General features: G+C 55.0%; 3 protein-coding genes and 1 gene segment (V, D, J or C); 3 read left to right on the forward strand and 1 right to left on the reverse strand.

The window, feature by feature from the left end:
• The window catches only part of LOC142091660 (feather keratin Cos1-1/Cos1-3/Cos2-1-like), a 44,918-nt gene that overhangs the window by 5,757 nt on the left and 11,393 nt on the right, over nt 1-27,768 (forward strand). The gene's annotated exons all lie outside the window — the stretch shown is intronic.
• Nucleotides 2,928-4,119, reverse strand: LOC142091701 (T cell receptor alpha variable 4-like; the record flags this gene model as incomplete). The annotated part of the segment is given in 2 exon segments: nt 2,928-3,223; nt 4,068-4,119. Coding segments are annotated over 2 exon segments (348 nt in total), but the record flags the coding sequence as incomplete, so codon positions are not given.
• Nucleotides 9,539-10,081, forward strand: LOC142091643 (feather keratin Cos2-3-like). The gene has a single exon (XM_075171044.1). It carries the CDS (start codon nt 9,539-9,541, stop codon nt 9,845-9,847), a length of 309 nt encoding a protein of 102 aa, XP_075027145.1. The 3' UTR covers nt 9,848-10,081.
• Nucleotides 24,434-24,739, forward strand: LOC142092079 (feather keratin Cos2-3-like). Its single transcript, XM_075171815.1, has one exon. The coding sequence runs from the start codon at nt 24,434-24,436 to the stop codon at nt 24,737-24,739; it is 306 nt and encodes a 101-aa protein (XP_075027916.1).

Below are 27,768 nucleotides of genomic sequence, written 5' to 3' on the forward strand. Positions count from 1 at the left end.
CAGACATCCCAAATCCTCAGGTTCCTCTTGTCACCTCTTGTCACTTACAAAGCTCAGCCTGACCCACTTCAGAGCCACACCGATAGTTCCCTAATGGCCCATCAATTAGAGGCTGCAGAGCTCTGGTCTCCCTCCTTGTCTCCCTTATCACTTCCTCAGAGATTGGTGTCCTTGTGTGCTTTGTTTATCACTTTCCCTTTTACTTCTTCTTCCCTTGGAAAGGAAAAGGGCCTTGGTCTGACAGCCTTAGTGAACCAGCAGCTCTCACCTCCCACATGCCCCGACAGTGGCCTCTGCTGAACTTGCTCAGGTGAGCGAGTTCCTCAGGACACTGAAGGGCTCCTGTCCCTAGAGAAAACTGGGTCTCTGGAGTCAAGGCTTTGGGGGGAAACCCCATGTTGAGCTCAGTCTTTGAAGTGTCTCCCTGCAACACCTACAGCAATGCTAAGCCATGGCATTCCCTTTCCAGGAAGCCCAAGATGTTACAAACATGAAGGAAAAGGGAAAGATTGGCCAAAAGACCAATCAGTTTCAGATGCAAGGTGGGTGTGAAAAAGCACTCAGGTCACATAAAATGTCATTCTGGAATGAGTTAGTTTGCATCCCCATATTGCAACTTATTTATTGTTTGCCCTCCCAGATGTCCTGCATTTCCTGCAAGATCCTGAATCCAACCTCACAGCTCTTTGTGTACAGCCCAGCATGAGGACAGACCTGAATCCTACCTACAGGTGGGATCCAAACCAAACCATACCTTTTTCACCCATCCAGGTGGGAATGGGACTTCTCATCCACCTTCCTGTATCTCACAGAGACATTTTTCTCCAGGGGCAGAGGCTGAGCTTTCTTTGTCACCTCAGAAGGCCTCACTGCCAACACTTGATGTCGTAGCCTACTGAGGGAAATTCACTCCATTTATTAGAACATGTTGGCCTACCATCATGGCTGCTTTTTCAGCTTCCACCAGGGATGTTCTCCAGGGCCAGCTCTTTGCTCTCCAAAACAGACTTAGCGTAACAAGAGACGTGTGCACAGAGGGACAAACTAGATCCCAGAAATGCACATCCCAGAAATGCAGCCACCAGCAGTTTTCCCTCCTTGGGCTTCTTTGGCCAACACTCCTTGCGTTGACTCAGCCTTCCCCTAAAGATTTCGACCATTCCTACACAGGCTGACAGCATTTTGTCAAATATGCCTGGGAGAAAAGTTTCCATTTCTGCTCTTGGACTCTACCCTAGCAGCTCTCTCTTTCTCTAAACACCTGTGCAAAACCAGAAAGGTACTTGTGAACACCAAAGGGGACGTGCAGACTCTTCTTCCTCCTTGCATACCCATTACAGCTGACATCTCCCAGATAATTTTCCATTCCCACCTGCAGTCCCTGCTCTCCCTACGGAATCACGCCCAGTTTCCTGCAGAGTCACAACTCGAGTTTCCCCTCCCACCACTGGCAGGACAACCTCTTGCCCTGCTACTCCCCAGCCTGAACATTGTGTCTCACCAAAATATGCCAGTCCCACCAGGGCTGCCAGGAAAATCAGGACCATGTCACACTCTCCCATGCACAGCACGTCCAGGGCACTCACAGCAAGCGGGAGCTGAAGCTTGCAAGTTCAGCACTTCTCCTCCCTCTGCCAGCCCAAAGCACCCACCAAACCTCAGAGTAGAGGGTGAAGCAAAACTCTCTCCCTGCTGCTGCAGACAGGCGTGCTTGGGACTCCACACCTCTGCCACGAGGAGGCTCTGCAGGGAGACTAATTAAAGTTATTAAAGAGCTCAGGCCAAGGAAAGACTCCAAACTGTGACCCTCACTGTGTTCCAGGTTTGCAAGGGCCAAGGGGAGGTTGTTCAGCAGTGGGAGATTCATGTTTGGGCAGTCAGGCCACAGCTGGGCTTTTCTCAGCCCTCCAAGTCAGAAGGTGCTGGAGCATCCTCTCAGGCAGACATACCCTGGTGTAGAAGCGCTGCCTCTCAGCTCCAGGTCTCATGGCCAAAGGGGCCTGGGGCACCTGAAAGTTCCCGTAGGAGCCTGAAGGAAGAGATCAAGCAGTCTGCTGGCAGGCAATAGGAGGCTGCAGGCAGTTTTCCTGCTTTTTGCTCCTCCCGGAGATCACAGCCAGCCCAGCCAGCCCCCAGCCAGGGAGGAGTGTCCATGGTGAACTTCTCCTGCCATCCAGTGCCCAGCCAGAGGCCTGCACCCATCTCTCTCGGAGACGGAGACAGGCCCCTTTGCAGCCCCGACGTGCTCCTTGTCCCTCACCAGTGTCTGACAGGAGGAAGAACCAAAGGCACCTAGATCCAGGTGTCTGACGCCCTGTGCCCACAGGGGTTTCTCTCCCTTCTCCCCAGACCACAGATGAGGCCCTTCAAGGGAAATGTCTCTGGGAACAGCACTGCTGTCAACGTCCCACCCAGAGACAGACACACGGCTGCTCGTTGGCAGGAGGACGTCCAGCACAACCCTCTTTACCGCAGTCTTCTCACTGACCCTCAGGGTAGTGTGACCGACCCCTTGTCTGGGGATGACGCCTGCCAGAAGGGTGAGGAGATCATCGCATAAACTGGGGGTGTTTCTGCCCACAGGGGGATCAGACTCCTCACGGGTGGAGTGAAAAAGTATTTTGGGGTTGTGCAAGACATGGGGTGTTCAGGGGAAGGAGCAGAGACAGGGACAGGGAAGGACCGAGGCTGCGGGGCGCGGGGACTGCGGGGCTCGGCGGGGCCGGGGCCGGGGCCGGGGCCGGTGGGGCGGGGGAACCGCCCCGGGGCGGGGCGGGGCGGGGCGGGGCGGGGCGGCCCCGGCGGGCGGAGCGGCAGCGCCCCCTGGCGGGCCCTCCCGGGGCTGTCCCCCCGCCCCCGACACACACGCCCGGCCCCGCCCGCGGCGGTTCGTGCCCGGCCGCGGCCGCAGCCCCGGCTCCTCTCCCCGTGTCTCCCACGGCGCAGTAATACACCGCCGCGTCCCCGCGCCGGGGCCGGGCGAGCCACAGGGCGCTGGACCGGCGGTCTGCCGCCACCGACAGCCGCCCCGGCGGCTCCTGCAGATCCTTGGACCCTTTGTTGCCGAGCGCCAGGAACGCGGGGCCTCGGCCCGGGAGCTGACGGTACCAGCTGATGAAGTTGGTGATCTGTATGTTGGGGTGTGAGCAGTTGATGGTGATGCCGGTGCCCTCGGTGGTCTCTGCCGACGGCTCCTGCTGCACCTGGGCTCTGCCCGCAGCCACTGCCGAGAAAGGAGAAGGAAAGGCCAAAGATCACCCAAGATCGCCCAGCTCTGATGGCTCTTTTCCCAGAGAAACCGTCAGGAAGAGCGGCAGTGAGACAGAGCCAGACTGGAACGGATGGGGACGTGTGCCCATCCACAGGGACGGAGAGTGATCGTGGTGTGGGTGTGTGGAGCAAGGGGAGAAGTCTGGGGGGGAATTTGGAATTGGTGCATGCAGAGATAGAATGAAAGTGAGGTGCATGGATGGATGGGTGGCGAGAGGGAGAGGAATCAGGGGAGCTGAGTGTGTTACAGTGAAGGAAGGAGGGCTGAATTCAGAAGAAGGAGAAATGCTGAATGCACAGGGGGATGAGAGGATGTATAGAATAACGGCATGGTGCAGGAAAGCAAACGTGCTTACAGGTATGAAGGAAGCAGAGGGAGAGATGAGAGAGGGGTCTCAGAGTAGGAAGAGGGGTTAGGGATGGTAGATGCCTGGAGAGATGGGTCAAAAGATGGGTGGATGAAGAGAGGAAGAGGAGACAGGGAGAGGGGTTGTTACAGTGAAGGACAAAGGGCTATATTCAGGGCAGTAAGAACTGCGGAATGCACAGGGGAAGGAGAGGGATCATGGAAAAGCAGGGATACGTGCAAGAAGGCTCGTACCGACAGAGATGATGGAAAAATAGGGAGACCAGGAAGAGGGGACTCGGAGGGTTTGGAAAGGGGGACGAGAGATGGCAGAGAGGCAGGGAGGGGGAAAGAGACGTCGAGGAAGGAGAGGGAAGAGCTGGCGCTGGGCTCCCGGGGGAGCAGCCCGGGCACAGCCCCAGCCCCATCCACCACCGCCAGCCCCGCGCACCCAGGAGCACCGCGGCCAGCCCCGCCAGCCCTGCGCCCCGGCACCGCCGCATCCCGCCGCTCCGCCGCCCGCGCCTCGCTGCCCCCCGCCAGCCCCGGCTCTCTGCTCCGGCCGCGGCGCCTCCTCTCCGCCGCCTCCTCTCCTCTCCGCCGCCGCCAGCTCCGCCCCGGGGCTGAGCCCTGCGCCGGCGCCGCTCGGGGTCTCGCCCGGGCTGAGAGGGCTCGGTGGCCCTGCAGGGGCACAAGTTGCTCTCCCGGGGAATGGGCTCTCCCCTCCTCCAGCAAGGACTCCCCAGCACGGGCACCTCGGCCACGGGGACGCCGGTGCTCTGGAAGGAGCCAAAGGGGAGGGAGAACGGCGCAGCAACAGGGCATGGCAGGAAGTTTTGGAAGTTGAGTACGTGCTATCTTCACAGCACTCTGAGTTTCTTGAAATGTCTCATTGGAAAATTGGGCATTTAATAGTCGATCTGGAAGGAAAACGCACGGGGTTCTGCTGGATGCTCTCGTCCATCAAGAGAAAAGTCTCCAGGGGATGCAATGGCGGTGTCGGCTGTCAGGCAAAAAGCAGGAAGAACCAAGTGTGAAGGGCAGTTCTCGGGGCAAGGAGGGCGAGCAGGGGAGGAGGTTGTGGGAGCAGGGGAGATAGAACAAGTAAAGGGGAGAAGCTGAACGTGTAAGAGGAGACATCAGTGCTGCTGGGAGAGATGGGATCTGGGAGAGAAACAGCACCTTTCTGGAGTCAGATGGATCCTTCCTCCCTCTCAAACACAAGAAGAAACGCAGCCCTCCTTTCCAGCATTTTCTCAGGCAGCTTCTCTCCCCAGCTGGCATCATGACTCACAAGCCCACGATCCTCCCTCCTCTTCCTCAGTCCACAGCTGTCTCATGGAGAGGGGAAATAGCTACTGACTCTGGCCCAGCCCCCTCCCACCAGACAACCTGGTGAGGTCAGCTTTCATCTCCTGAGTCCTCAGGGTGAACATGAGGGCATTCAAGGGGGGCATCTTTGTGGTGCAGAAGTCAGGAGCCCTGCTGTGCACGGGGTTCTGGGATCCTGTCCTCAGGTACCTGAGACCTTGGGCACATAATAGCTGGCCTCTACATTGAGGTAGGCGGTGCAGGTGGAGAAGGTATGACACTTGCCTAAGGTAGAGAGGACCCTCAGGATGGGTGAGATGATGCACACATAGAAGGTGAGGATGGGGGTGAAATGAGTCATAGAGAGGAACCCCATGTGAAGGAAGATCACCACCCTCTCCTTGAGGCTGGTGCCCCCATCAACTGGCCTTTAGCACAGTTTGGATGTCACGGGAGGTGGATGGAGCCAAAGTTAATGTTCACTCTATCCATTCAGAAATACATGGGGAAAGGAGTAGGGATCACACAAGGAATCTGTGGAAGGAGGGATAGGGCTGCCGTTCAGTGTTTAGCATCTCAGGTCTGGGCCCACGGCCAAGGTGGGGCAGTGTCCAGAGCTCCTCAGAGCAGAGATTTCCAGGCTACCTGGTGCACCTCCATGAACACCAAGGCCAGAGCTTGGCTAGCCCTGTGCCCCAGCCAGGGGCAGAGTTGTCAGGTCCCTCCCTTGGATGGCCCCTTGAACTCCACAAGAGCTGCAGGAGTGTCCAAGGTTGTGCATGGGGAGGTGGCAGCTCAGATCTCTGTGACAAGAGGTACCTGCCACTGCAATGGGCTTAGCTGTGCCAAGCAACCCAGAGTCCCTCCCCAGATTAAATAGGTCTCCCTTGACCCCCAAAGCAGCCCAGAGCCAGCCCCATGCACCCAGGAGCACCACGGCCAATCCTGCCAGCCCTGCACCCTGGCACTGTCATATTCCACTGCTCTGCCTTGGCCGCTCAGGGTCTCACCCGGGCTAAGCGTGCTCAGTGGCTCTGCATGGGCAGATCATTGTCTCCCCGTGCTACAGCAAGGACACCTCAGCAAGAATAAGGATGCACTTGCCAGGTGCCGCCTGGGACAGCTGCAGGGCCTTAACCCAGGAGATGGAGCAGCTTCCCAGAGCTGTCTCAAGCTCAGGGTCTGGAAACAGCAGCCACTGATTTCCTGTGGATGGCAGTGAGGAGGCTGAGAGCCTCCCTTCAGCTGCCTCTCGGTAGTCAGAGCATAGAATCATTAAGGTTGGAAAAGACCTCTAAGATCATCGAGTCCAACCGTCAACCCAACCCCACCATGCCCACTAAACCATGTCCCTAAGCGCCTCATCTACACGTCTTTTAAATACTTCCAGGGATGGTGACTCAACCGCTTCCCTGGGCAGCCTGTTCCAAGGCCTGACCACTCTTTCAGTAAAGAAATTTTTCCTAATGTCCAGCCTAAACCTCCCTTGGCGCAACTTGAGGCCATTTCCTCTCGTCCTATCGCTAGTTACTTGGGAGAAGAGACCAACACCCACCTCACTACAACCTCCTTTCAGGTAGTTGTAGAGCGCGATGAGGTCTCCCCTCAGCCTCCTCTTCTCCAGGCTAAACAGTCCCAGTTCCCTCAGCCGTTCCTCATAAGACTTGTGCTCCAGGCCCTTCACCAGCTTCGTTGCCCTTCCCTGGACACGCTCCAGCACCTCAATGTCCTTCTTGTAGTGAGGGGCCCAAAACTGAACATAGCGTAATGCCTGAAAGTTCTGTTTAGGCAAAGAGGGTGTGAGGACAAATGTGCCCATGGGCATGCAGGGGTCAGGGAGGGCAGGGATGGTGGGGACTCACAGAGTCAGAATGTAGGGGAGAAGGGACCTCCGCAGGTCATCTAGATCACCGCCCTGCTCAGAACAGATCCCATTAGATCAGGTTGCTCAAGGTCACAATCAGTCCAGCCTTGAACACCTCTGCAAGGGCTCGCTGTGGTCTCATGTTCAGCTGGGTGTCCTAAAACCACACATCCTTTTCTGTGGATCTGCTTCCTAGGCAGTGACTCCCCAACATGTGTGACTGCATGGGCTGGTTCCGCCATCAGATGCAAAGCCTTGCCCTTGCCCTTTTTGACCTTCATCATGTTCCAGTTAGCCCATTTCTTCATGGTCACAACTCTTGGAGCCTGGTAGTCCAACCAATTTTCCACCCACCTTATCAGGCTCTTTATGAACCCATTCATCGCCAGTTTTTTTCTAAAGAAAGTGCGGAAGAGGGTGTCAAACGTCCTTCTGAAATCTGGGTATACAGATCTGCTGCCCTTCCCTTCTCCACAGTGCCCATTACCTCCTGAGAAAGCAATGAGGTTGGCCCTCAGGTACACTAGAGCCTCAGCTCAGCAGCAGCTCCATGGAGAGGGGAAACAGCCCTGGCTGAGATCTCCCAGCAGAACTCCCTGGCAGTGATCTCACCGGGGTCACTAAAGGGAAGGGGGGAAGCCCTCGACTGCACTGTCTCCAAGCTGGACCTGAGCCCAGGCAGACAGACCTTCAGGAGGGGAGATGTGCTAAAGAACTTTCCACAATGTGCACAGCCCTTGTTGGAAAGAAGGTCTCTTCTGGACACCCCTGTGGAAGAGCAGCAGGCTTTGGGAGATGTGGTCTCGAATCCAATGCCCCTTCCCTCCCAGGGGCAGTTGCTGGGCACTCAGACCGAGATTCCAAGGCAGGGCATGAAGGTCCTTGTAGGCGGAAGACCAAAGCAGTCATCATTTTGTTGGCTTTCCCCGTGCAAGCCACAGGCTCTGTCCTTCCACTCAGAGCACAGCGATATCAAGCTCCGTGGTCCTTTCATTCAGTACCTGCTTGATCCAGGGTCTCACCTCTGCCTGACACAGCACCAGGCTGATGATCTACACAAGAACATTTGGCATTGGCTTGGACACGAGGCAGGTGTGTGTCCCACCCCAACACTGTGTTGGAAGCAGATCCGCTCAGGGATGGCCAGCACATGGTCAGCGGGATTCCCCTGCCTTTCTTCTTGCCCATAAAGCAAAGCCCATCCTTCTGAACTCTCTATCGATGGAGAGAGCAGCTGTGTCCTGGTCTGGAGAGGCAAGAGGAGGGACTGCCAGACATGCTGGGGCACTCTCAATATTGTTACACAGCAGCGGAGTGTGAGCTCTTCAGGGGCAGGAAAAGGAGGGCTCAGGAGGCAGGAGCTGCATTTCAGGGCCTCTCCCTGGACAGATCTCTAGCAGGCTGGTGCCATCACCTTTCAGCTGCACTCAGGCTCCTCCTGACCCTGGGAACCTGCTGCTCTGTGGTGCTCATGGAGAGAGCAGTGGAGAGGGTCCTCAGTATGAGCAGCACATTCCCTCGTGATGAGGGCACACAAGGACACACACACGCTCATGCACATCGGTGTAGAGTCATGCACAAGTTTGTGCTCCCATGTGCATTCACACAATCCCAGCTGCACACAGAAGCACACAAGACAAGAACACACAGAGGAACACATCCAACCGTGGCCTCTGCCAAGGAACCCTGGGGACAACCGAGGCAGGGCTGGAGCACTCTGGGGAAGGACAAGGTCCCAGGCATGCCCATGGCATTGTTTGTGTGCTCACAGACTGCACATAGAGGGGATGAGTCAAAACAGGCCAGAATTGTTTCCTGCGGGCAGTGTTAGACAGGATGGGGTCAAAACCTAGGAGTACAATGCACACCTGGGGAGGCAACAAGTGACCATGGGGGTGAGCTGAGGAGGGAGGGAAAGACAAGGACATGGCACGTCCTCATGCACGGGAGCCCATGGTGTGCAGCTGAGGATTGCTGGAGCTTCCTCCTGAGAATGGCACTTCAAACAGCCCCACCAGAGTGACCCAGGCTGACATCACTTCTCTGCTCTGGACCCCTCCAGCTCTTGAGCTGAGTCTTCTGCCTGCACTGCTGCATTCCTGCCCCCGAAATCCTGGGGCCTTTCATCCCACTGCACAGGAGAAGCCTTCATTGGGGAACGGGCACGGCACAAACCTGGAAATGAAAAGGCAGCAGTGTTGGAAACCAAAGCACAGCCCGTATCATTAGCTGCGATGGTTTGCATTCAAGATGAGCTGGTCAGAGAATTGTTACCTCTGCAAAGGGCCTCTGGTCCAGCGGCAATGAAGGGCAGGTATAAAAGCCAGTCCCGGTCCCTGCTCTCTCATGCCCTTCTCTTGCCTCCTCCTTGGGAAGCAGGCGAGACTGGAGCCCCTTCTCCTCCTCTTCCAAAATGAGACGGACATTTCAGCTGATACTGGCTCTGTCCTGTGCTGGGGTTTGGAACTTCTCATCATGAGAGAGGGAAGCAGGGAGAAGGTCTGCTTAGAGAGAGGCTGGGATGTGTCGGAGGTCTTTTGGTTTACGAATTAGGAGAAAGCCTCTCCAGGCTAGGCTGCTCTTTGTAGGGTGATAAAGACCGTGTCGCTCCTGGCACAACATCCCTCTCCCCACTCAGTAGTGTTCTTGGGTCCTTTCTGACAGGGAAACCAGGCTGCTCCTCACCCACCCTTGTGCTCTGCTTCCCCCCGTCCTCTCTTCCAGGTGCACCTCTGGACCCTTAGAGAATGTCCTGCTACGACCAGTGCCTGCCATGCCGGTCCTGTGGCCCGACCCCGCTGGCCAACAGCTGCAATGAGCCCTGTGTCAGGCAGTGCCAGAACTCCACCGTCGTGATCCAGCCCTCCCCCGTGGTGGTGACCCTGCCCGGCCCCATCCTCAGCTCCTACCCACAGAACACCATTGTGGGATCCTCCACCTCTGCTGCTGCTGTTGGCAGCATCCTCAGCTGTGATGGAGTGCCCATCACCTCTGGGTGCTGTGACCTCTCTGGCATTTCCAGCCGCTACTGTGGCAGAAGGTGCCTCCCCTGCTAAAGATGCTGGGGAAGCTCCAGGGAGACACCTTGAGGATCTAGAACATGGCGCTGGGCAGAGGATCGATCTTCTGGATTTGTTTTCAGCATATCTGACCGACCTTGCCTTCCTCTCCCTTTTCTTTGTTTGCTTTGGATCCTGTTGGCTACAAGGTGCCACCAAGGCCAGCCTGGTGGGGTCCATCTGGGCTCCTCTCTCTCCATGGGGCAGGGAGTTGGATATCATGCAGGAACATCTCCATGGCCAAGGACCATGGCTGCCTCTGGGGCTCCCTGCACTGCTGATGTCACTTGGAGTGACTTTGTTTCCCTCTTTTGACTCCTTAAAGTTCTGCTGCATTCAAGCCTGGCCTCCACGTGGTCCCTCCCTCTGCGGACACTCCCCATGCTGCCAAAGGAGAAGGGTGTTGCTCTGTGGTGGAAGGGGATGAGGGCACAAGCAGACCCTTCTCCAATCACAGAGGAATGGGAGGGTGGCCCCCCCTGCAGTGGCTCCTCTTTTGGGCACCATTCCTTGGAGCTGAGGAAGTCATCCCTGGCTGCTCTGCTGCCAGGGACCATCAGGCCTTGCCTTGTTGTGCCTCTGCCCACAAATGCCCAGAGATGCAGGAGGCCCTGAGGGGTCAGCAGCCCCATGAGCTCTTGAGGAAGGGCGTTCCTCTTGCTCTGGTTGGAAATGCGCTGAGGTGGTGGTGGGAGGCTGTGGGGCTCTGGAAGGTGATTTGCTCTGCAAAATGGTAGGCTTGTTAGTGCAGGGAACAACATTTGGGATGGCCCATAGCTGATATTCCACCTTCGTCTCCTCTCCACCACCCAGTCTAGGGTCCATGGCCAGCAGACATTGGGATGGATAAGTCACCCAAGCTGCTGAATGCATCAAGGCTGGAAATTGGAGCTAAGCCTATTGGAGCTGAGGGCAGCCAGCACAGAAATGGAGGCAGTGAAACGGTGTCTTTCTGAGGAGATCAAATTGCTTTGATACAGAGCATGCAGGAGAATGTGAAGGTCAGCAAGGACGATAGTATGGGTGCACTTCCCAAGAGAGGTGCAGGTGAGTGCAGAGCTCTTGACTGCTTCATTGGTCCCCCCCCGAGAATTTGTGCTCAGGAATTGGCTGCCATTCAAGGTGGAGAAGATATTTTACATGTAAATCTCATCCCTTCTGATTGGGAAGCATTAGCATTAGCTGGGATGTTTTGCATTCAAGGTGAGCTGGTCAGAAAGTAATCACCTCTACAAGGGTTGCCTCTGGCAGCCTGGGACACTAAAGGTCCATGCTAAAAGCCAGCCCAGCTCCTCACTCTCTCATCCACTTCTCGTGCCTCCTTCTCCTTGGGAACCAGCTGAGTCTGAAGCCCCTTCTCCTTCTCTGCTTTCTCAAAAAGGAGGTCTCACCTCAATGGACCTCTCAGCTGACGCCAGCATTATTCTATGCCAGATCATGGGGCTGCTTGTTATGAGAGAGGGAAGTGGGGAGGAGGTTAGACATGGAGGGAGGCTGGGACTGTACTGAGGTGGCTTCTGGACTCAGGGGCTAGGCGGTAGCTGCATAGGAGCTGGTGGCTCTTTTTGGACCCTGGCAGGATGAGACCGAGGAGCCCTCGTACATCTCTGCACAGCCTCCACCTCCCAGCCCTGCATGTTCTTTGGCTCCCTCATGGTGTGGTGACAGGCTGCTCCTCATACATCCCATGTTTTGCTTCCTCCTTGCCCTCTCTCCCAGGTGCACCTTGGGGCCCCAAGGCATGTCCTGCTGTGACAAGTGCCAGCCCTGCCAGCCCTGCCACATGCTGCTGGAGAGAGGATCAAACTTCGTGCCATTGTTTTAAGAGATGCTGACCATCTCTGGCTTGCCCTGCAACCCAGCCTGGGTTTTTTCAAAACTTGGCCAATGTCTACCTTTCCTCTCTTCCACTCACCTTTCTCTCGCTTTTCTTTGTTGCCTTGTGCTCCCCTCAAAGCCTGTGAGGACCCCAGAAACCAGCCTGGAGGGATCTGACAGCCTGTGGGCCTTTGCCAGGCAGGTCAACAGATGCCCTGTGGGAACTCAGCCACAGGAAAAGGGAACCAGGTTCTTGGCTGCTCCTGCTGCTCCCCACATTGGGGGCCTCCACTGGCGTGACCTCATTTCCCTCTTTAGAGTCATTAAAAATTTGCTGCAACCCTGCCTGTGTCCCTTAGGTGGTCTTTCCATCTGCACACTGACTGCTGATGGAGAAAGTCATTGCTCTGGAGGAGAAATAGGTGGGGGCACAGGGGGACCCTTCATCACTCCTAGAGGTATTAGAGGGTGGGACACACTGCAGCGAGTCCTCTTTCAGGCACTGCCTCTTGAGGCTGAGGAAGAGAGCCTTAGTTCCTTCACAGCCGATGGCCATCCGTCCTTGCCTTGGTGTGTCTCTTCTCAGACAGTTTACCTCGGAGCACTTGCGCATAATTCCAATATCAGAAGGTGCCTCCCCTGCTAAAGACACTGGTGACAGTCAAGAGAAGGACCCACAAGACAAGGACAGTCAAGACAAGGATTGCCACATGGCATGTTATTTATGTTTTTCATCTTACTCTGAACTTCTCAGGGACACATCCCGGAGCAGGTACTCTATGCGACAGGCCTACAGGAATACCTGAAGAAGCAATGTGCAGTAGAGGAAATCATAGACAAAAAGCAGCAGCAAGGAACCATTGCACAAGTGGTCCCAACCTCCTGCATTGCCCATCACCTCTCCAAAGCCATTGGGCAGAATAACCACATAACGCATGGTGAAAACGAGGGAACCCGAGACACTTCCACCACCTTCTTTTTCCTCTCAAGCCACTGACACTGTCCTCTCCTGGAAGAGGACCTTGTCCTGCAGATCCCTGGGTGCAGAGGGGAAGCAGCGCTGCCAGGGGACACCTCAGGGCCCCTTCCCCCAAGCTCAGCCTTGCCCAGACACATCCCCTCCCTCCCCTGGGTTGTTGCACAGCCAAGGAAGCTCCCTGCACCAGGGTGTCTTGCACAGCACAGAGGTACAAGGCACTGTCAGAGACCTCGACTTCCTCCAGCCGCAGGAGGCTGTATTTCCCCGTGGTGTTCAGCAGCGTGGTGAAACGGCCGCTCTGCTTGGGGCCAGCTGCTGCATGGTATGAGATACGCTGTGGGGCTTGGCCTTTCCTCTGCTGGTACCAAAACAAGGCATCGAAGCCAGAGGTCTGGTAGGTGCAGGTGGTCTGGAAGGTGTCTCTCTGCTTCACTGTGACTTGTCCTTGCTGGGTGATGGTGGTCTGCCCCATGGTGCCTGGAAGAAAGCAAGGGTCAGTGACTGTGCATGGAAAGGCTCTGAGATGCAAAACAAGAGGGAATGCAAAGTGTGGGATGAGAAGGGTCCCGGTCCCTTGTGCTGCAGTCAGAGTCACATCGATGGGAACAGCAATGTGGTGGGTGTGTTTGGGCAGGTCTGAGACCTCAACTCAGCGTGGATCCCACAGCACAATAATGCCAATTACCTCCCACACGGATACCCCCAGAGAGAGCCAGGTCTTCCATCCCCACTTTTGTGCTGCCTGGAGTCTCCAGGGAACAGCCTGTAGTGCCTGGCCCTCCTGTGCTGGCTCCAGGACATCTCCAGCAGGGTGAGGGACCTGGGAACTCCGGCAAAGATGTTTCATCCTGCTCCCCATTCCCTGTTATCTCTGAAGGCTCCGAGGTCATGGGAGGGAAAAGGAGGCGCTGGCATTGCGGACATGCAGGAGGAATGGATAGCCAGGGCACGCTGCATGATATGTGCCAGCCAGGAGAGAGACTGGGACACCCTAGGAATGTGAGTGGGATGAGAGAGCTTTCGTGTCCCTGCATCAGCTTTCAAAAGTCCTGTGTGGCATAAACTGTGTAGTGCAGAGATGGAAAAGAGCTTCTGCAATGAAACACTGGGCCCAGACAGATCAGCAGAGAGAGGCAGAGGAAGGGGAATGGTTGGCAAGAGAAAAGGAAGGCAAGGGGTCTAAGATGACCAGGAGAGCAGCTGTTTCTTCTTGGTCTCATCAGTTCTGTTCCAGCAATAACAGCATCTTGAGAAAGCTGGTGCAAATCCACCCGTGTGATCTGATGTTTCCCAACATTTGCCCATGATTCAAGAGCAGCTCCCTGCAGAGAACTGTGGAGGGCGTGAGGCTCCCCTGGGAAGAAGAGCTGACAGTCAAAGCCAAAGCTTACCCAGTGGTTGCCTCAGGAAGGCAGCGAGGACAAGACACCCAAGGTGCATGCTGAGAACGATCCTCCTGCACGTGTGAGAGAGACTGAAAAAACCCACCAAGAGCCCCGAGAGAGCAGAGCTGCTGGCAATGACTCTGCAAGGGGAACAAAGAGTGAAGTGGGGAGGAGGAAATGCTTGTTCTTAGTACGCCTGAAACGCCCCTGCTGTGGTCCTCCCCTCTCCAGCAGTGACACGTGTTGCGCCTGCAGCCAACACCTTCTGCCTTTCCAAGGTGAGGGGTAGAAGGGGGCTAGGCCTGCACCTGGTGCCCAACCTCCCTGACACACCCTCCTGTGCAACACCTTGGGAGTCTCTCCTTCCTTGATGCCTGTGTCCTCTCCCTCCATCCTCAAGCCCTTGGCTGGGTTGGCCTCTCGTGGCTCCTGCACGGTGTCTAGCCCCCTGTCAGCACACCCCAAGGCTGCAGCTCTCACAAACACAACGGTCAACATACCCAAACCCTGCAGACACCAACTGTCCCACTCAGCCCCCAGGCACTGGGGACTTTCTCCCTCTAGCCAAAAGAAGGTATCTCAGGAACTAATAAATGCAGTTTCCTGCCACACTGCCCATCCCATCTCATAAATCAGCTTCTGAAAAGCTCACCCAAAACCAACCAAACACCCTTTCCACTTGACCATAACCCTTCCATTCTCAGTTTCCTCAAAACCACTTGGGTCTGCATTTGTCCTCTCCTTACTTCTAGCCTTTAACAAACCAACCAACCAAACTCTCTTTGCTCTTTCCACAGCATACTTTAGGTTGGACAGGACCTCTGCAGATCACGCATTCCAGGTCCCTGCTCAGGGCAGGTCTCCTTGGATCAGGCTGGTCAGGGCTGTGTCTGTCAAGTCTTGGAAATTTCCAAGGCCAGAGCCTGCACAACACCCGTGGACAGTGCATCCCAGTACTTGAGAATTTTCAGGGTCAAGAAAAAGTGAAAAATAAATGGAGTTTCTAACATCTAAATAGAATTTCACAGGTTCCAAATTGTGTCTGTTGCCTCTTGTCCTACCACTGCGCACCTTTGAGAAGAGCCTGGCTCCATCTTTTCCACATCCTTGGAGCACGTAGTTGTAGACACCCATGAGGTCTCCCTTGAGCCTTCTTTTCCTAAGGCATTGTTCCCTCAGGCTTTCCTAAGTGCATCATGTCCTCAAGGCCCCTGAGTGCCTTGGGGGCTTCCGCTGGACTCGCTCCCCCTTTTCCCATATACAGAGGAGCCCCAAACTGAACACAGGACCCCAGGCATGGTCTCATGAGTGCCAAAGAGAGGAGAAGGATCACTTCCCTGGGTCTGCTGGGCACACTTATTGCTAAGACATCTCGGAGTGCAGTAGGTCTGCCTTGCCACAAGGGCACACTGCTGACTCACCTTCAGCCACTGGCCACCAGGCACCCCCTCCCTTCCCAGCTATCTGACCTATAACCTCTGTCTATAGCATGGTCCAAGCTACATCAAGAAGCTGAAAGGTGCCTGTCCCCAGAGGAACTGGTTGCTCCTGTCTCAGGCCTTTGGAGAAAAATCCTCTTTTGTTGTGTCCTACCTGAATGGTCGCTTCTGGTGGGAAGTGCAGAGCAAACTCCCTCTGCACATGATCTGTAAAGCCAGAAAAGTATTTCAATTTTGCCTGACTCCATGTCCATCTATCTGTCACTTCTTCAGCTTTCTCACTGGGCTCATTCTCCACCTCACTTTCAATAAGCTCCCAAAGGCTGATCCATGTATCGAAACAGTCTGATATTGCAGGCTCAAGGTTCAGCCAATTCCTAGGTGTAAGACAAGAAAGGGGTTTTCCCTCCTTGGGATAATTTGGCCTGGGAATAAATCACAGGATTAATCATGTCTCCTGCCAAGAGCCCTTTTCTCCAACAGCAACCATTGGTGGATGGTGAGGGAAGCATAGGAGCAAGACAAGCAGCTAGGATAATTCTGCTGAGTATTCACTCCTGTGTCCCAAGTCCCTGGGCCTGGAATTAGCTGAAAAGGTCACACCCATACATATCGCAACACCTTTCCTCACTGGCACACAGGTTGGGGAGGCACAGACCCAGCCTAACCACCGCCCACAGCATGATGTTGCCCTCTGCTTTACAGACAGGCTCCATCCATCCCTTCAAGTACCCACAGGGAGAACCCTGGGCTGTTTGCGTTGCCCTGGGCTCCAAGACACCACCACTGAGGCAAGGATGCTCTCTGACCAGTTGGAAGCCCATCCAAGGAATGCCCGGAGAAGGGATTCTTTGCCAGTTCAAAGACAGGGGTCTCTGCCATTGCAGAAACCAAGTTTTCCTCTCTGCTTCTGAAGCCCAAGAACATGGACTTTGAACACTTGAGTGAGCTACTAGAGCCATGCAGGCTTCCTGGGGACCAGCTGGACAGAGAACTCTCCCATCACAGACCTGCAACCCCTTAGGCAACCCAGCAATTCTCTTTCTGACCACCTCCGAGACATGATCTTGGCAAATGTGTCTTTACAAGGCGTGTCCAAGCTTTCATCCTGTCTCCAGGACTTTTCCTGCACACCAAAGTTCTCTACATTTGGTGTGGAGGGAAATCCTCTCCAACAGACTACTGGCATAGGTCTGGAACCTATGGAGAAAGCCTGAAGGTTTCAGTCACCTCTACACCATTGTCTCATGTCTGTGTTGAGCTCAAACACTTGACCCTGCGGGATGGCATCCAAGCCCCAGAAGAGATCCCCTGGGGGGAAATGATGGAGAGCCTCGGAAGAAGCCCGATGCCGATGCTGATGCTTGATGCCGGTGCCGGTGCTGATGCTGATGGCAATGCCTGGCAGCCGGGGAACCACCCCGGGGCCCGTGGCCAGGCGGGGCTGGGTGGGGCGAGGTGGCCCCGGCGAGCAGAGCAGCAGCGCCCCCTGGCGGGCATGGCCGGGGCTGCCATAGAAGCATAGAATGGTTTGGGTTGGAAGGGACCTTGAAAGACAGTCTAGTCCTACCCCCCTGCCAAGGGCAGGGACATCTGTCAGTAGATCAGGTTGCTCAAAGCCCCATCCAACCTGACCTTGAACACTTCCAATGATGGGGCATCCACAACTTCTCTGGGCAACGCATTCCAGTGTCTCACCACCCTTATCATAAAAAATTTCTTCCTTATGTCCAACCTAAATCTACCCCCTTTCAGTTTAAAGCCGTTAGCCCTTGTCCTGTCCGTACCAGGACCAACAGTATTTGATATCTCCACTAATATCATAGACAGTGGGATTGAGTGCACTCTCAGCAAGTTTGCAGATGACACCAAGCTGAGAAGGAACTCTTGAGGGAAGGGATGCCATCAGAGGGACCTTGACATGCCTGAGGAGTGGGCCCATATGAACCTCATGAAGTTCCACAAGACCAAGTGCAAGGTCCTGCACCTGGCTTGGGACACTCCCCAGTATCAATACAGCTTGGGGGGTGAGCTGATTGAGAGCAGCCCTGCGGAAGGACTTGGGGATACCAGTGGTTGAAAAACTTTCATGAGCCAACAATGTGTGCTTGCAGCCCAGAAAGCTGATTGTACCCTGAGCTGCATCAAAAGAAGTATGGCCAGCTGGGCAAGGGAAGTGATTCTCCCTCTCTACTCTGCTCTCATGAGACCCCAGCTGGAGGACTGCGCCCAGTTCTGGGGTTCCCAATAAAGAAAGGCATGGACCTGTTAGAGCAGGCCCTCCAGGGGAGGGCCATGAAAATGATCTGAGGACTGGAACACCTCTCCTACAAAGAAAGGCTGAGGGAGTTGGGGTTGTTCAGAGAGAGGAAGAGAAAGCTCTGGGGAGATCTCACTGTGGTCTTTCAATATATTAAGGGGGCTTAAAAGAAAGATGGAGAAAGACTTCTTACCAGGGCCTGTAATGACAGGACAAGCAGTAATGGTCCATCAGAGCAGCATCTGCTGAGCTCACCAGCCAACAAAGGAAAATCCTGACACGGGCATGGTTTTTACATACATGGTACACATCTACTATGGCTGCCCGGTGGCTAAAATGGCAGCAGCTGATTTAGCCTGAGCAATGCTGCAGATGCTTTCTGAGGAAATGTCTAACCGAGCCATCTGGCTGGCACCTTGCTTCCTGATGCTGCACTTGCAGAGCATAGCTAGGAGCTGGACTCCTTCCAAGGGAGGCACGTCACAGATGGAGGGATCTGAATAAGAGCCTTTCCTCTTTTCTCTTAAGGCAACTTCATCAGGCCAGCTTCCTTTCTGCTGTCCCAGCCTCAGCATTTGCAGCTGCGGGGCATCTGGCTCACCCCAGACACACAGCCCTTTGCTGCCGTGTGAGCGTGTCAGGGCGGCACCTCTCCCTGCAATGAAGCTGGAACTGGTCCCAGACCTCCACAGCCGCCCTACGGCGAACACCAGGGATGGGCTGGATCTTGTCAGACTTTGGGATTACTTTGACTTGTTAGGTGGGGAACGCCTGGAGCGGCAGCAATAGGGATGTTCTCTAGCTTTGACTTTGTCTCTCATGCACACACTTTGCATGAGAATAGGCTGAATGTCCAAAAAAGACCCTGCAGCTTGGACCCCAATACACCTTCTCTCTTTCCTGTAATGAGGGCACAATCGGTTGAACTACTTCTGTCCAACCCACAAAAGCCCAAAAGCCCTCTGCTGTCATTAAATGCAGCAGGGATGGCTGGCGCCTGATTTCCCTTCTTGGCACTGGGCTTTCAAGGACTTGCCTAAAGCTGTCAGGGGCACAGAGGCAGAGAGCTGGCCGGTGGCCTCCTGGTTCTCAGAGTGTGGGGAGAGGCTGTGCTTCCTCATGTGCATATGCATCTGTCTGGGCCTGCGGGCGTGTTTGTGCCTGTGTGTTGACATTTGCATGTTCATTTGCAAACGCACCTGTGAGAGTGAGTGTCTGTGAGCGTGTGTGTGAACAAGTGCATTTCTGTGTGTGTCTGTGCGTGTGTTTGTGTACACGCACATTTTTGCTGGTGAGAAAGTAAGTGTGTGTGGTGTCAGTGTGCACAGGTGTGGGCGCCCAACGAGTGGCACGAAGCGTTGAAATAACGACCGATCTGACCAGAGCATGTTAAGGAAAATTTGTTATAAGCATTCATCATATTGGTTTAATAGTCACTGGTCACAATGTTGATTTATTGGCTCTCAAAGCTGTCGGGCTGGCTCTCAACGTTGTGTTCTGTAGTACCTTACATGTAGTATATGTTCCCTGTTGTGCTGTTTATCACCGCTTGAAGCTGGGTCATGGTTATCATTTTGCGGCACTGTGTAATACTGTTTTATGATATTTTCCCGCGTCAGGGAACCTCCCAGGGCTATGAGCTGTGGAGGCTGCGAGGCCTAAGCAGACCCAATGCTGGTGCCAGTACCGATGCCGATGCCAATGCTGGTGCTGGTCGGGCGGGGGAACTGCCCTGGGCTCTGGGTCTGGGCAGGGCATGATGGGGAGGTGGAGTGCTGGGCAGGGCGGGGCTATCCCCCCGCCCCCGACACACACGCCCAGCCCTGCCGCGGTGGTTCGTGCCCGGCCGCAGCCCCGGCTCCTCTCCCCGTGTCTCCCACGGCGCAGTAATACACCGCCGCGTCCCCGCGCCGGGGCCGGGCGAGCCACAGGGCGCTGGACCGGCGGTCTGCCGCCACCGACAGCCGCCCCGGCGCCTCCTGCAGCTCCTTGGACACTTTGTGACCGAGCACCATGAATGCGGGGGCCCAGCCCGGGAGCTGACGGTACCAGAGGATGTATTCGTAAGACTTCATGTTGGGGTGTGAGCACTTGATGGTGATGTTGGTCCCATCGGTGGTCTCTGCCGACGGCTCCTGCTGCACCTGGGCTCTGCCCGTAGCCACTGCTGAGAAAGAAGAGGAAAGGACAAAGATCACCAAAGGTCACCCAGCTCTGATTTTCTCAGAGAAATGGTTAGGAAGAGCGGCAGTGAGACAGAGCCAGACGGGAACGGATGAGTAGATGTGCCCATGACCAGGGATGGAGAGTGATCATAGTGCGGGTGTGTGGAGTGAGGGGAGAATACTGCGGGGAATTTGGAATTGATGCATGCAGAAATGGGATGAAAACCAGATTCATGGATGGATGGATGAAGAGGGACGAGGAGACAAGAGAATGCAAGTGTTACAGTGAAGGAAGGAGGGCTGAATGCAGAACAAGAAGAAATACTGAATGCACAGGGGGATGAGTGGATGTATGGAATAATGGAGAGATGCAGGAAAGCAACCTTGTGCCTACAGATACGAAGAAAGCAGAGGGAGAGATGAGAAAGGGGTGTCAGAGAGTAGGAAAAGGAGTTAGAACTGGTAGGGTTCTGGAGAGATGGGTAAAAAGCGGAGTGGACAGAGAGATGATGAGAGGAAGAGTGGAAGAGTGGAGAGTGAGAGTGGGTGTTACAGTGAAAGAGGGCTGAAATCAGGGGAATAATAACTGCTGAATTCACAGAGAAAAGAGTGGGTGCATGGAAAGGCAGGCGTACATGCCAGCAAACTGGTAATGCTAGAGATGATGGGCTCAGGCCCGGCCCCCCCATCCACCACCCGCGCACCCAGGAGCACCGCGGCCAGCCCCGCCAGCCCTGCGCCCCGGCACTGCCACATCCCGCCGCTCCGCAGCCCGCGCCTCGCTGCCCCCCGACAGCCCCGGCTCTCTGCTCCGGCCGCGGCCCCTCCTCTCCGCCGCCTCCTCTCCTCTCCGCCACCGCCAGCTCTGCCTGGGGGGCGAGCCCTGCGCTGGTGCTGCTCGGGGTCTCGCCTGGGCTGAGGGACTCAGTGGCTCTGCAGAGGCACAAGTTGCTCTACCAGGGAATGGGCTCTCCCCTCCTCCAGCAAGGACTCCCCAGCAAGAATAAGGCTGCACAGCACTAGGGGCAGCCTGGGGCACCAGCACGGACTTGACCAGGAGATGGACCAGCTTCCCAGAGCTGTCTCCCAGCTCAGGGGCTGGAAACAGCAGCCACTGGTGTCCTGCGGGTGGGAGTGAGGAGGGTGAGAGCCTCCCTTCAGCTGCCCCTCTGCAGTCCCAGCACAACGCCTAGAAGTTGTGTTGAGGCAAAGGCGGTGTGAGGACACACGTGCCCATGGGTGTGCAGGGGTCAGGGAGGGCAGGAATAAGGTGGGAATTACACAGTCAGAATATAGGTGAGAAGGGACCTCCAGAGGTCATCTAGATCAACCCCCTGCTCACAACACATCCCAGTAGACCAGGTTGCTCAAGATCCCATTCAGTCCATTCTTGAACACCTCCCAGGATGGACATTGCACGACATCCCTGGGAAACCCGTTCCAGTTCTTAGTTCTTTTAGCCTGTTGCTTAATCGGATTTCTCCATGTCCCAGTTGCTTGTCCTTTTCCTCTACTCCTATTGCTGAGCACTTCCAGTGTCTTGGTGCATCTTCTCTGCCTCCTCTGATTAAGTAGTTGTAGAAAGCAAGAAGGTCTTCCCTGAGACATCTCTTCTCCAAGATGGGCAGGCCCAGTTCTCTCAGCTTCTCCTCACTTGCCATGTTTGACAGTGCCCTAACCCCCTTGGTGGCCATTGTTGGACTTGCTTCAGTACGTCAATACTCTTCGTGGACCCGAGAGCCCCAATGTGTTAGCAGTACTCCAGATGTGGTCTCACAAGCACGAGAGGGGCAGGGACACTTTCCTGCACCTGCTGGCAACACTTTGGCTGTCACAGCTCAGGATGCGGTTGGTCTTCTTTGCCAAAAGGGCACGCTGCTCTCTTAGGTTCAGCTAAGGATCTCCTAAAACCACGCAGCTTTTTCTGTGGATCTGCTTCCTAGACAGTGACTCCCCAACATGTGTGACTGCATGGTCTGGTTTCTACCCCAGACGCAAAACCTTGCCCTTGCTCTTTTTGACCTTCATGAGGTTCCAGTCAGCCCATTTCTTTATGGTCACGACTCTTGGAGCCTGGTAGTCCAGGCAATTTTTGCACCCATCTTTCAGCCTCCTAATGAACCCATTCATCCTCAGGAAGTACAGGAGAGGGTGTCAAAGGCCCTTTCAAACTCCAGATATACACTTCCCCTGCCCTTCCCTTCTCCACAGTGCCCGTCACAATGATTTTGGACCTCAGCTACACAAGAGGCTCAGCTCAGAAGGAGCTCTACAGAGCAAGGAGTTAGCCCTGGCTGAGCTCTCCCAGCAGAGCTCCCTGGCACCAATCTCACCAAAGGTTCCTAAGAGAAGGGGCGAAGCCTTCTACTGCACTGTCGACTGAACCTTAGCTCTGGCAGACAAACATTCAGGTGGCGAGATGGGTTCAAGAACTTTATACACTATGTACAGCCCTTCTTGGAAAAAGGATCTGGTTTGGACACCCCTGTGGGACAGCATCAGGCTTTGGAAGATGCAGCCTCAAATCCAATGTTTCTTCCCTCCCAAGAGCAGTTGCTGGACACTCAGACTGAGATTTCCATGCGGGACATGGTGGTGCTGGGGGCTGAATATCAAAGCAGCCATGAGTTTTTTGGCTTTCCCTGTGCAAGCCACAGGGTCTGTCCTTCTGCTCACAGTGATACCAGGCTTCACGTTCCTTTCATTCAGTACCCGTTTGATCCAAGATCTCAGTCCCTGCCTCACATGGCACCAGTTCGGTGGGCTGCACAAGTACATTTGACATTGGCTTGGATACAGGGGGGCCTGTGTCCCACCCCAGACACCACTGACACTGCAGATCCACTCAGGGATGGCCTGCATGAGATGGGCAGCATTCTTCAGCCTTTCTCCTTGCCCATAAAGCAAAGCCCATCCTTTTGAACTCTCTAGCGCTGGCGAGAGCAGTTGTGACCTGCTCTGGAGAGGCAGGCAGCAGGGGACTGCCAGCCATGCTGAGGCACTCCCAATATTGTTATATTTAATTAATGTAAGGCTCCAAACTGGAGTGAAATCATCTTGTGGCCTGAAAGTGGAAGAAGCGGAGTGTGAGCTTTGAAGGGCAGGAAAAGGTGGGCTCAGGAGGCAGGAGCTGCATTTCAGTGCCTCTTCCCTGGACAGATCTCTGGCAGTTTCATGCCATCACCCTTCAAGTGCACCCGGGCTCCTTCTGACCCTGGGAACCTGCTGCTTTCTGGTGCTCCTGGTCAAAGCACTAGAGAGTGTCCCCGCTGTGAGCAGCACGTTCCTCCTGATGAGGGACACACAAGGACACACACACATAGGTTCCTGCACACCAGTGTGGTATCAGGCACAACTTTGTGCTCCCACATGCATTCATACAAAGACAGCTGCTCACAACAGCACACAAGGCAAGAATATCCATAGGAACACAACCAACCTGGACTCTGCTGAGGACAGCTGGGGAGAACTGCAGCAGGGCTAGAGCATTCTGGGGGAGGACAGGGCCCCAGGCATGCCCATGGCATTGTTTGTTTGCTCACAGACAGCACAGAGAGGAGACGCGTCAAAACAGGCCAATAATTTTTCCTGAGGGCAGTGTTAGGCAGGATGGGGTCAAAACCAGAAGCCCAACGCACACACCTGGCGAGGCAACAGGAAGTGACCATCGGGGTGAGCTGAGGAGGGAGGGAAAGAGATGGACATGGCATGTGGCACTGGAGTCTTTGGGCATCCAGCTGAGAACAGGTGGAACTTCTGCCTGAGAATGACACTTCAGCCCCACCGGAGTGACCCAGGCTGATGTCACTTGCCCGCTCTGGACCTCTCCAGCTCTTGAGCTGAGTCTTCTGCCCGCACTGCTGCATTCCTGCCCTCCAAATCCTGGGGCCTTTCATGTGAGTGCTCAGGAGAAGCCTTCATCGGGGAGTGGGCATGGCACAAACCTGGAAATGAAAAGGCAGCAGTGTTGGAAACCAAAGCACAGCCCATATCATTAGCTGCGATGGTTTGCATTCAAGATGAGCTTGTCAGAGAATTGTTACCTCTGCAAAGGGCCTCTGGTCCTGCGGCAAAGAAGGGCAGGTATAAAAGCCAGCCCAAGTCCGTGGTCTCTCACCCCTTCTCTTGCCTCCTCCTTCTTGGGAAGCAGGTGAGTCTGAAGCCCCTTCTCCTCCTCTTCCAAAGCGAGATCTCTCCTTGATGGACATCCAGCTGATGTTGGCTCTGTCCTCTGCTGAGTCCTGGAGCTCCCTGTCATGCCAGAGCAAAGCAGGGAAGAGGTCTGCTTAGAGAGATGCTGGGATGTGGCGGGGGGGGGCTTTTGGTTTATTCACTGGGAGAGAGCCTCCCTGCTCTTTGTAGGGACCTGTCAGGCTGAGCCAATGAAGACCGTGTGGCTCCTGGCTGAGTCTCCAGCTCCCCATTCAGCAGTGGCCTTCATTGCTTTGTGACAGGGAAACCAGGCTGCTCCTCACCCACCCTTGTGCTCTGCTTCCTCCCTGCCCTCTCTTCCAGGTGCACCTCCACCTTTAGAGACATGTCCTGCTACGACCAGTGCCTGCCATGCCGACCCTGCGGCCCAACCCCGCTGGCCAACAGCTGCAATGAGCCCTGTGTCAGGCAGTGCCAGAACTCCACTGTCGTCATCCAGCCCTCCCCCGTGGTGGTGACCCTGCCCGGCCCCATCCTCAGCTCCTTCCCGCAGAACACCGTTGTGGGGTCCTCCACCTCCGCTGCTGTTGGCAGCATCCTCAGCTGTGATGGAGTGCCCATCACCTCTGGGTGCTGTGACCTCTCTGGCATTTCCAGCCGCTACTGTGGCAGAAGGTGCCTCCCCTGCTAAAGCTACTGGACATAGCTCTTGGGAAGGCTCCCCAGGAAGTACAGACGTAGTGCTGGACAAAGAATGAATCTTCAGGCCGTTCCTTTCACAGGAATTCACCACCCTCAACTCCTCCTGCAAATGCTCTCAGGAAGGGGCAGCCTGTGTTTAGCTGAAAACATGGCCCATATCTCTGCATCCATTCTTCCACCTACTTCTTTCTTTCTCTTTTTGTTCTTTTCCTCTGCTCCCCTGGGCTGCAAGGCTCTCCAAAGCCAGCCTGCACTCTGCGGGAAAGGCAGACAGATGCCCTGCATGAACTTCAACACGGCAAAGGGGCGCAAACTCTCGCTCGCCCCCGGTGCTCCCTGCATCGAGGGCCTCTGCTTGGAGTGACCTCGATTCCCTCTTTAGACTCATTAAAGATTCTGCATCCCGGCCTGGGCCTCCGAGTGGTCCTTTCCTCCATGTATGCCCTCCCAAGCTGCTCAGGGAAAATGGCTTTGCTCTTGGCAGGGGATAGGATGGGGGTATAAAGAGACCCTTCACGACTCCCAGAAGAATGGGAGGTTGGGACACACTGCAGAGGGTCCTTTTTGGGGCACTATCCTGTGGCAGCATGCAAAACAAGCCTAGCTATCCCAGAGCAAGTGGCAATCAGCCCTTGCCTTGCAGTGTCTCTGCCCAGATATACCCCCACAGGTCCTGCAAACAAGGAGCACAACCTCTGCTGTCCCCAAGTGAGAAGCTAGGACTCTGTGGAAGGCCATGGAGGCAAGCCACCCTGTACGCTCATGGGAATGGGGCACCTCTTGCTCTGGTCAGTGCTGTGCTGGGGAAGGAGGAGGACAGAAGATGTCCCCAAAGGACGGCAGGAGTGTGCATAGGTGGAATAGCCTCAGGGGTGGCCCACGGCCTCCTCCCCTCCATCGATTGATCTAGAGCCGTGGCCAGCACGCATGGGCATGGGCAGCAGGGATCGGTCCCCCAAGCAGCCCTACCACCACTCCTACAGCACTTGGCAGGGCCCAGGTTTTGGCAGGCATGCAGGGCTGATGTCATTCACGAGTCAGTATTGGGAATAACCACACTGGGCCACACAACAGAGCCCCTGGGAACCCAACACCCCCATGGGCCAGGGCAGTCCAAGGACAGTAACCAGTGCCCACAGGTCCATCACTGCTTTGTGGTGCCTTGTCATCCCCAAGCATGGATGGAGCCACTTTGCTTGGGCCCAGGACCTCTAAGGCCCTGCTATGTCAGCACTAGCTCTGCTCCAGAAAAGCTCTGTGCAAGACATGATCGCCCTAGTCCCCCTGAGATGTGGAGGTGACAATGGGACACACTCAGCAGAACCTGTGAGCTGTCTATGGCAGGCAACTTCTGTTCACGAGGGTCCCTCTTCCTTTGACTGATCCTCTTGGACACTGGTTTGATCAAAAGCACATCAGAAGCCTCAGTCAGGAAGAACCTGATGAACAGAACACATCCATCCATCCATCCATCCATCCATCCATCCATCCATCCATCCATCCATCCACACAGGGACCTCTGGAAATTGCCCTTTCCCCAGCCGGTAAGTTGAAATACATGCTGTGGGCGGAGAGAAGGTGCCTGTAGCGCACATAGGGAAGTGGCTGGGACCGGGAAGAAGGGAGGGGTGGGGGGAAGTTGGTTTTAGATTGCTTCTTATTTCTCATTATCCTAAATTAGTTTCCCCAAGTCGAGTCTGTTCTGCCTGTGACAATAAGTGATGAGTGATCTCCCTGTCGTTATCTGGACCCACGAGTCTTTCGTTGTATTTTCTCCCCTGGTCCTGCTGATGGTAGGGGAGTGATTGAGCAGCTTGGTGGGCACCTGGCAACCAGCCAAGGTCAACCCAGCCCCAAAAGGCCATGCTTACGCTAGCCCAGCATCACAGTAGAAATGCTCAACAACCTTCTTGGTGCAGAAAGGATGCTGCAGCAGCAGAGACACCTGGCAGAAGATGACCACAAAGCCCACTGCCCATGCTTCCAGCAATGGGAGGAAGTAGACTTTCTTTGTCAAGATAGCATGTTTTACAGAGTGGTTTGCATATGGCGACATAATGACCAAAGGACATGGACGAGAGGATCAGGAACTCAGTCACGCCCAGGAAGAAGTGGATAAATGAAAGCGGGAAACATAAATGTAGTCCTGGTGACAAGGAAAGGCTCCAGTGTTTTGAGGACAATGGTGGCGGCACAGCAGATCTCCAAGAAGGACAGTCTGACAAGGAAGAACTACATTGGGATCCTCAGGGGCTGCTCACTCCCCACAGTGAAAAGGATGAGGCTATTCCCACCATGGTTAGGAGACACATGGAGAAGACAAAGACAAGCAGGGCCACGTGCCACCTGGGGAGGCCACCCTGCTTGACCATATTTGTGTTTCCTTCAGGGCAACGTACTGCCCGTTTTGGAACACCTTTGTCATGTCCAGAAAGAATCAGCTACCCAAGCAAGAGGGAGGAACCAAAGGTGTGCTGGGGTAAATCCTTTGTCTCTGTTGGTGTCAGTGGAATAAAATCAACCGCTGCTGCAAGGCAAGGTAAGCACTTTACCCCAGGTGAAACTTTAGCCCTCCAGGGCTGAGGAGCAGGTTTTAGGCCACAGTAAAGAGAACTTGGCAGAGCCAAATTTTTGGTTTGTTGGAATGCACCTTTGCCACGTAAGGGCTGACACCCGTTGCAACTCCTTCTATGTCTGGTAATTCCTGGGTGCATTGGTTTCTTAATTGCACCATTCCTAATTGCATAATTTGAATGCCCAAGGAGCCTGTTAGTGTTAATAACAACCTGGGGTTGAGAACTTTGCACTTGTCTTTGGGAAGGGAAAAAACACTGGGTGGGAGCTGCTGATGTGTTGGCACAAGGGAGCTAAGCTACGGTGAGACACCCACTAAGCTGAGCATCTCTCTGGAGCATTTGGGATCAGCTTATTCGTGTCACCATGAAGTCCCTGTGTCATGTCCTCATGTGAAGGACCTACAACTGTCACTTTGCCTTCATAAAAGGCAGAAAGAGCCCA

Source organism: Calonectris borealis, chromosome 22 (assembly GCF_964195595.1).
Source record: "Calonectris borealis chromosome 22, bCalBor7.hap1.2, whole genome shotgun sequence".
Classification (NCBI taxonomy): Eukaryota; Metazoa; Chordata; class Aves; order Procellariiformes; family Procellariidae; genus Calonectris; species Calonectris borealis.

Bases quoted from the DNA above. Each gene is read 5' to 3' on its own strand.
- LOC142091643 (XM_075171044.1), top strand. From the start codon at position 9,539: ATGTCCTGCTACGACCAGTGCCTGCCATGCCGGTCCTGTGGCCCGACC.
- LOC142092079 (XM_075171815.1), top strand. From the start codon at position 24,434: ATGTCCTGCTACGACCAGTGCCTGCCATGCCGACCCTGCGGCCCAACC.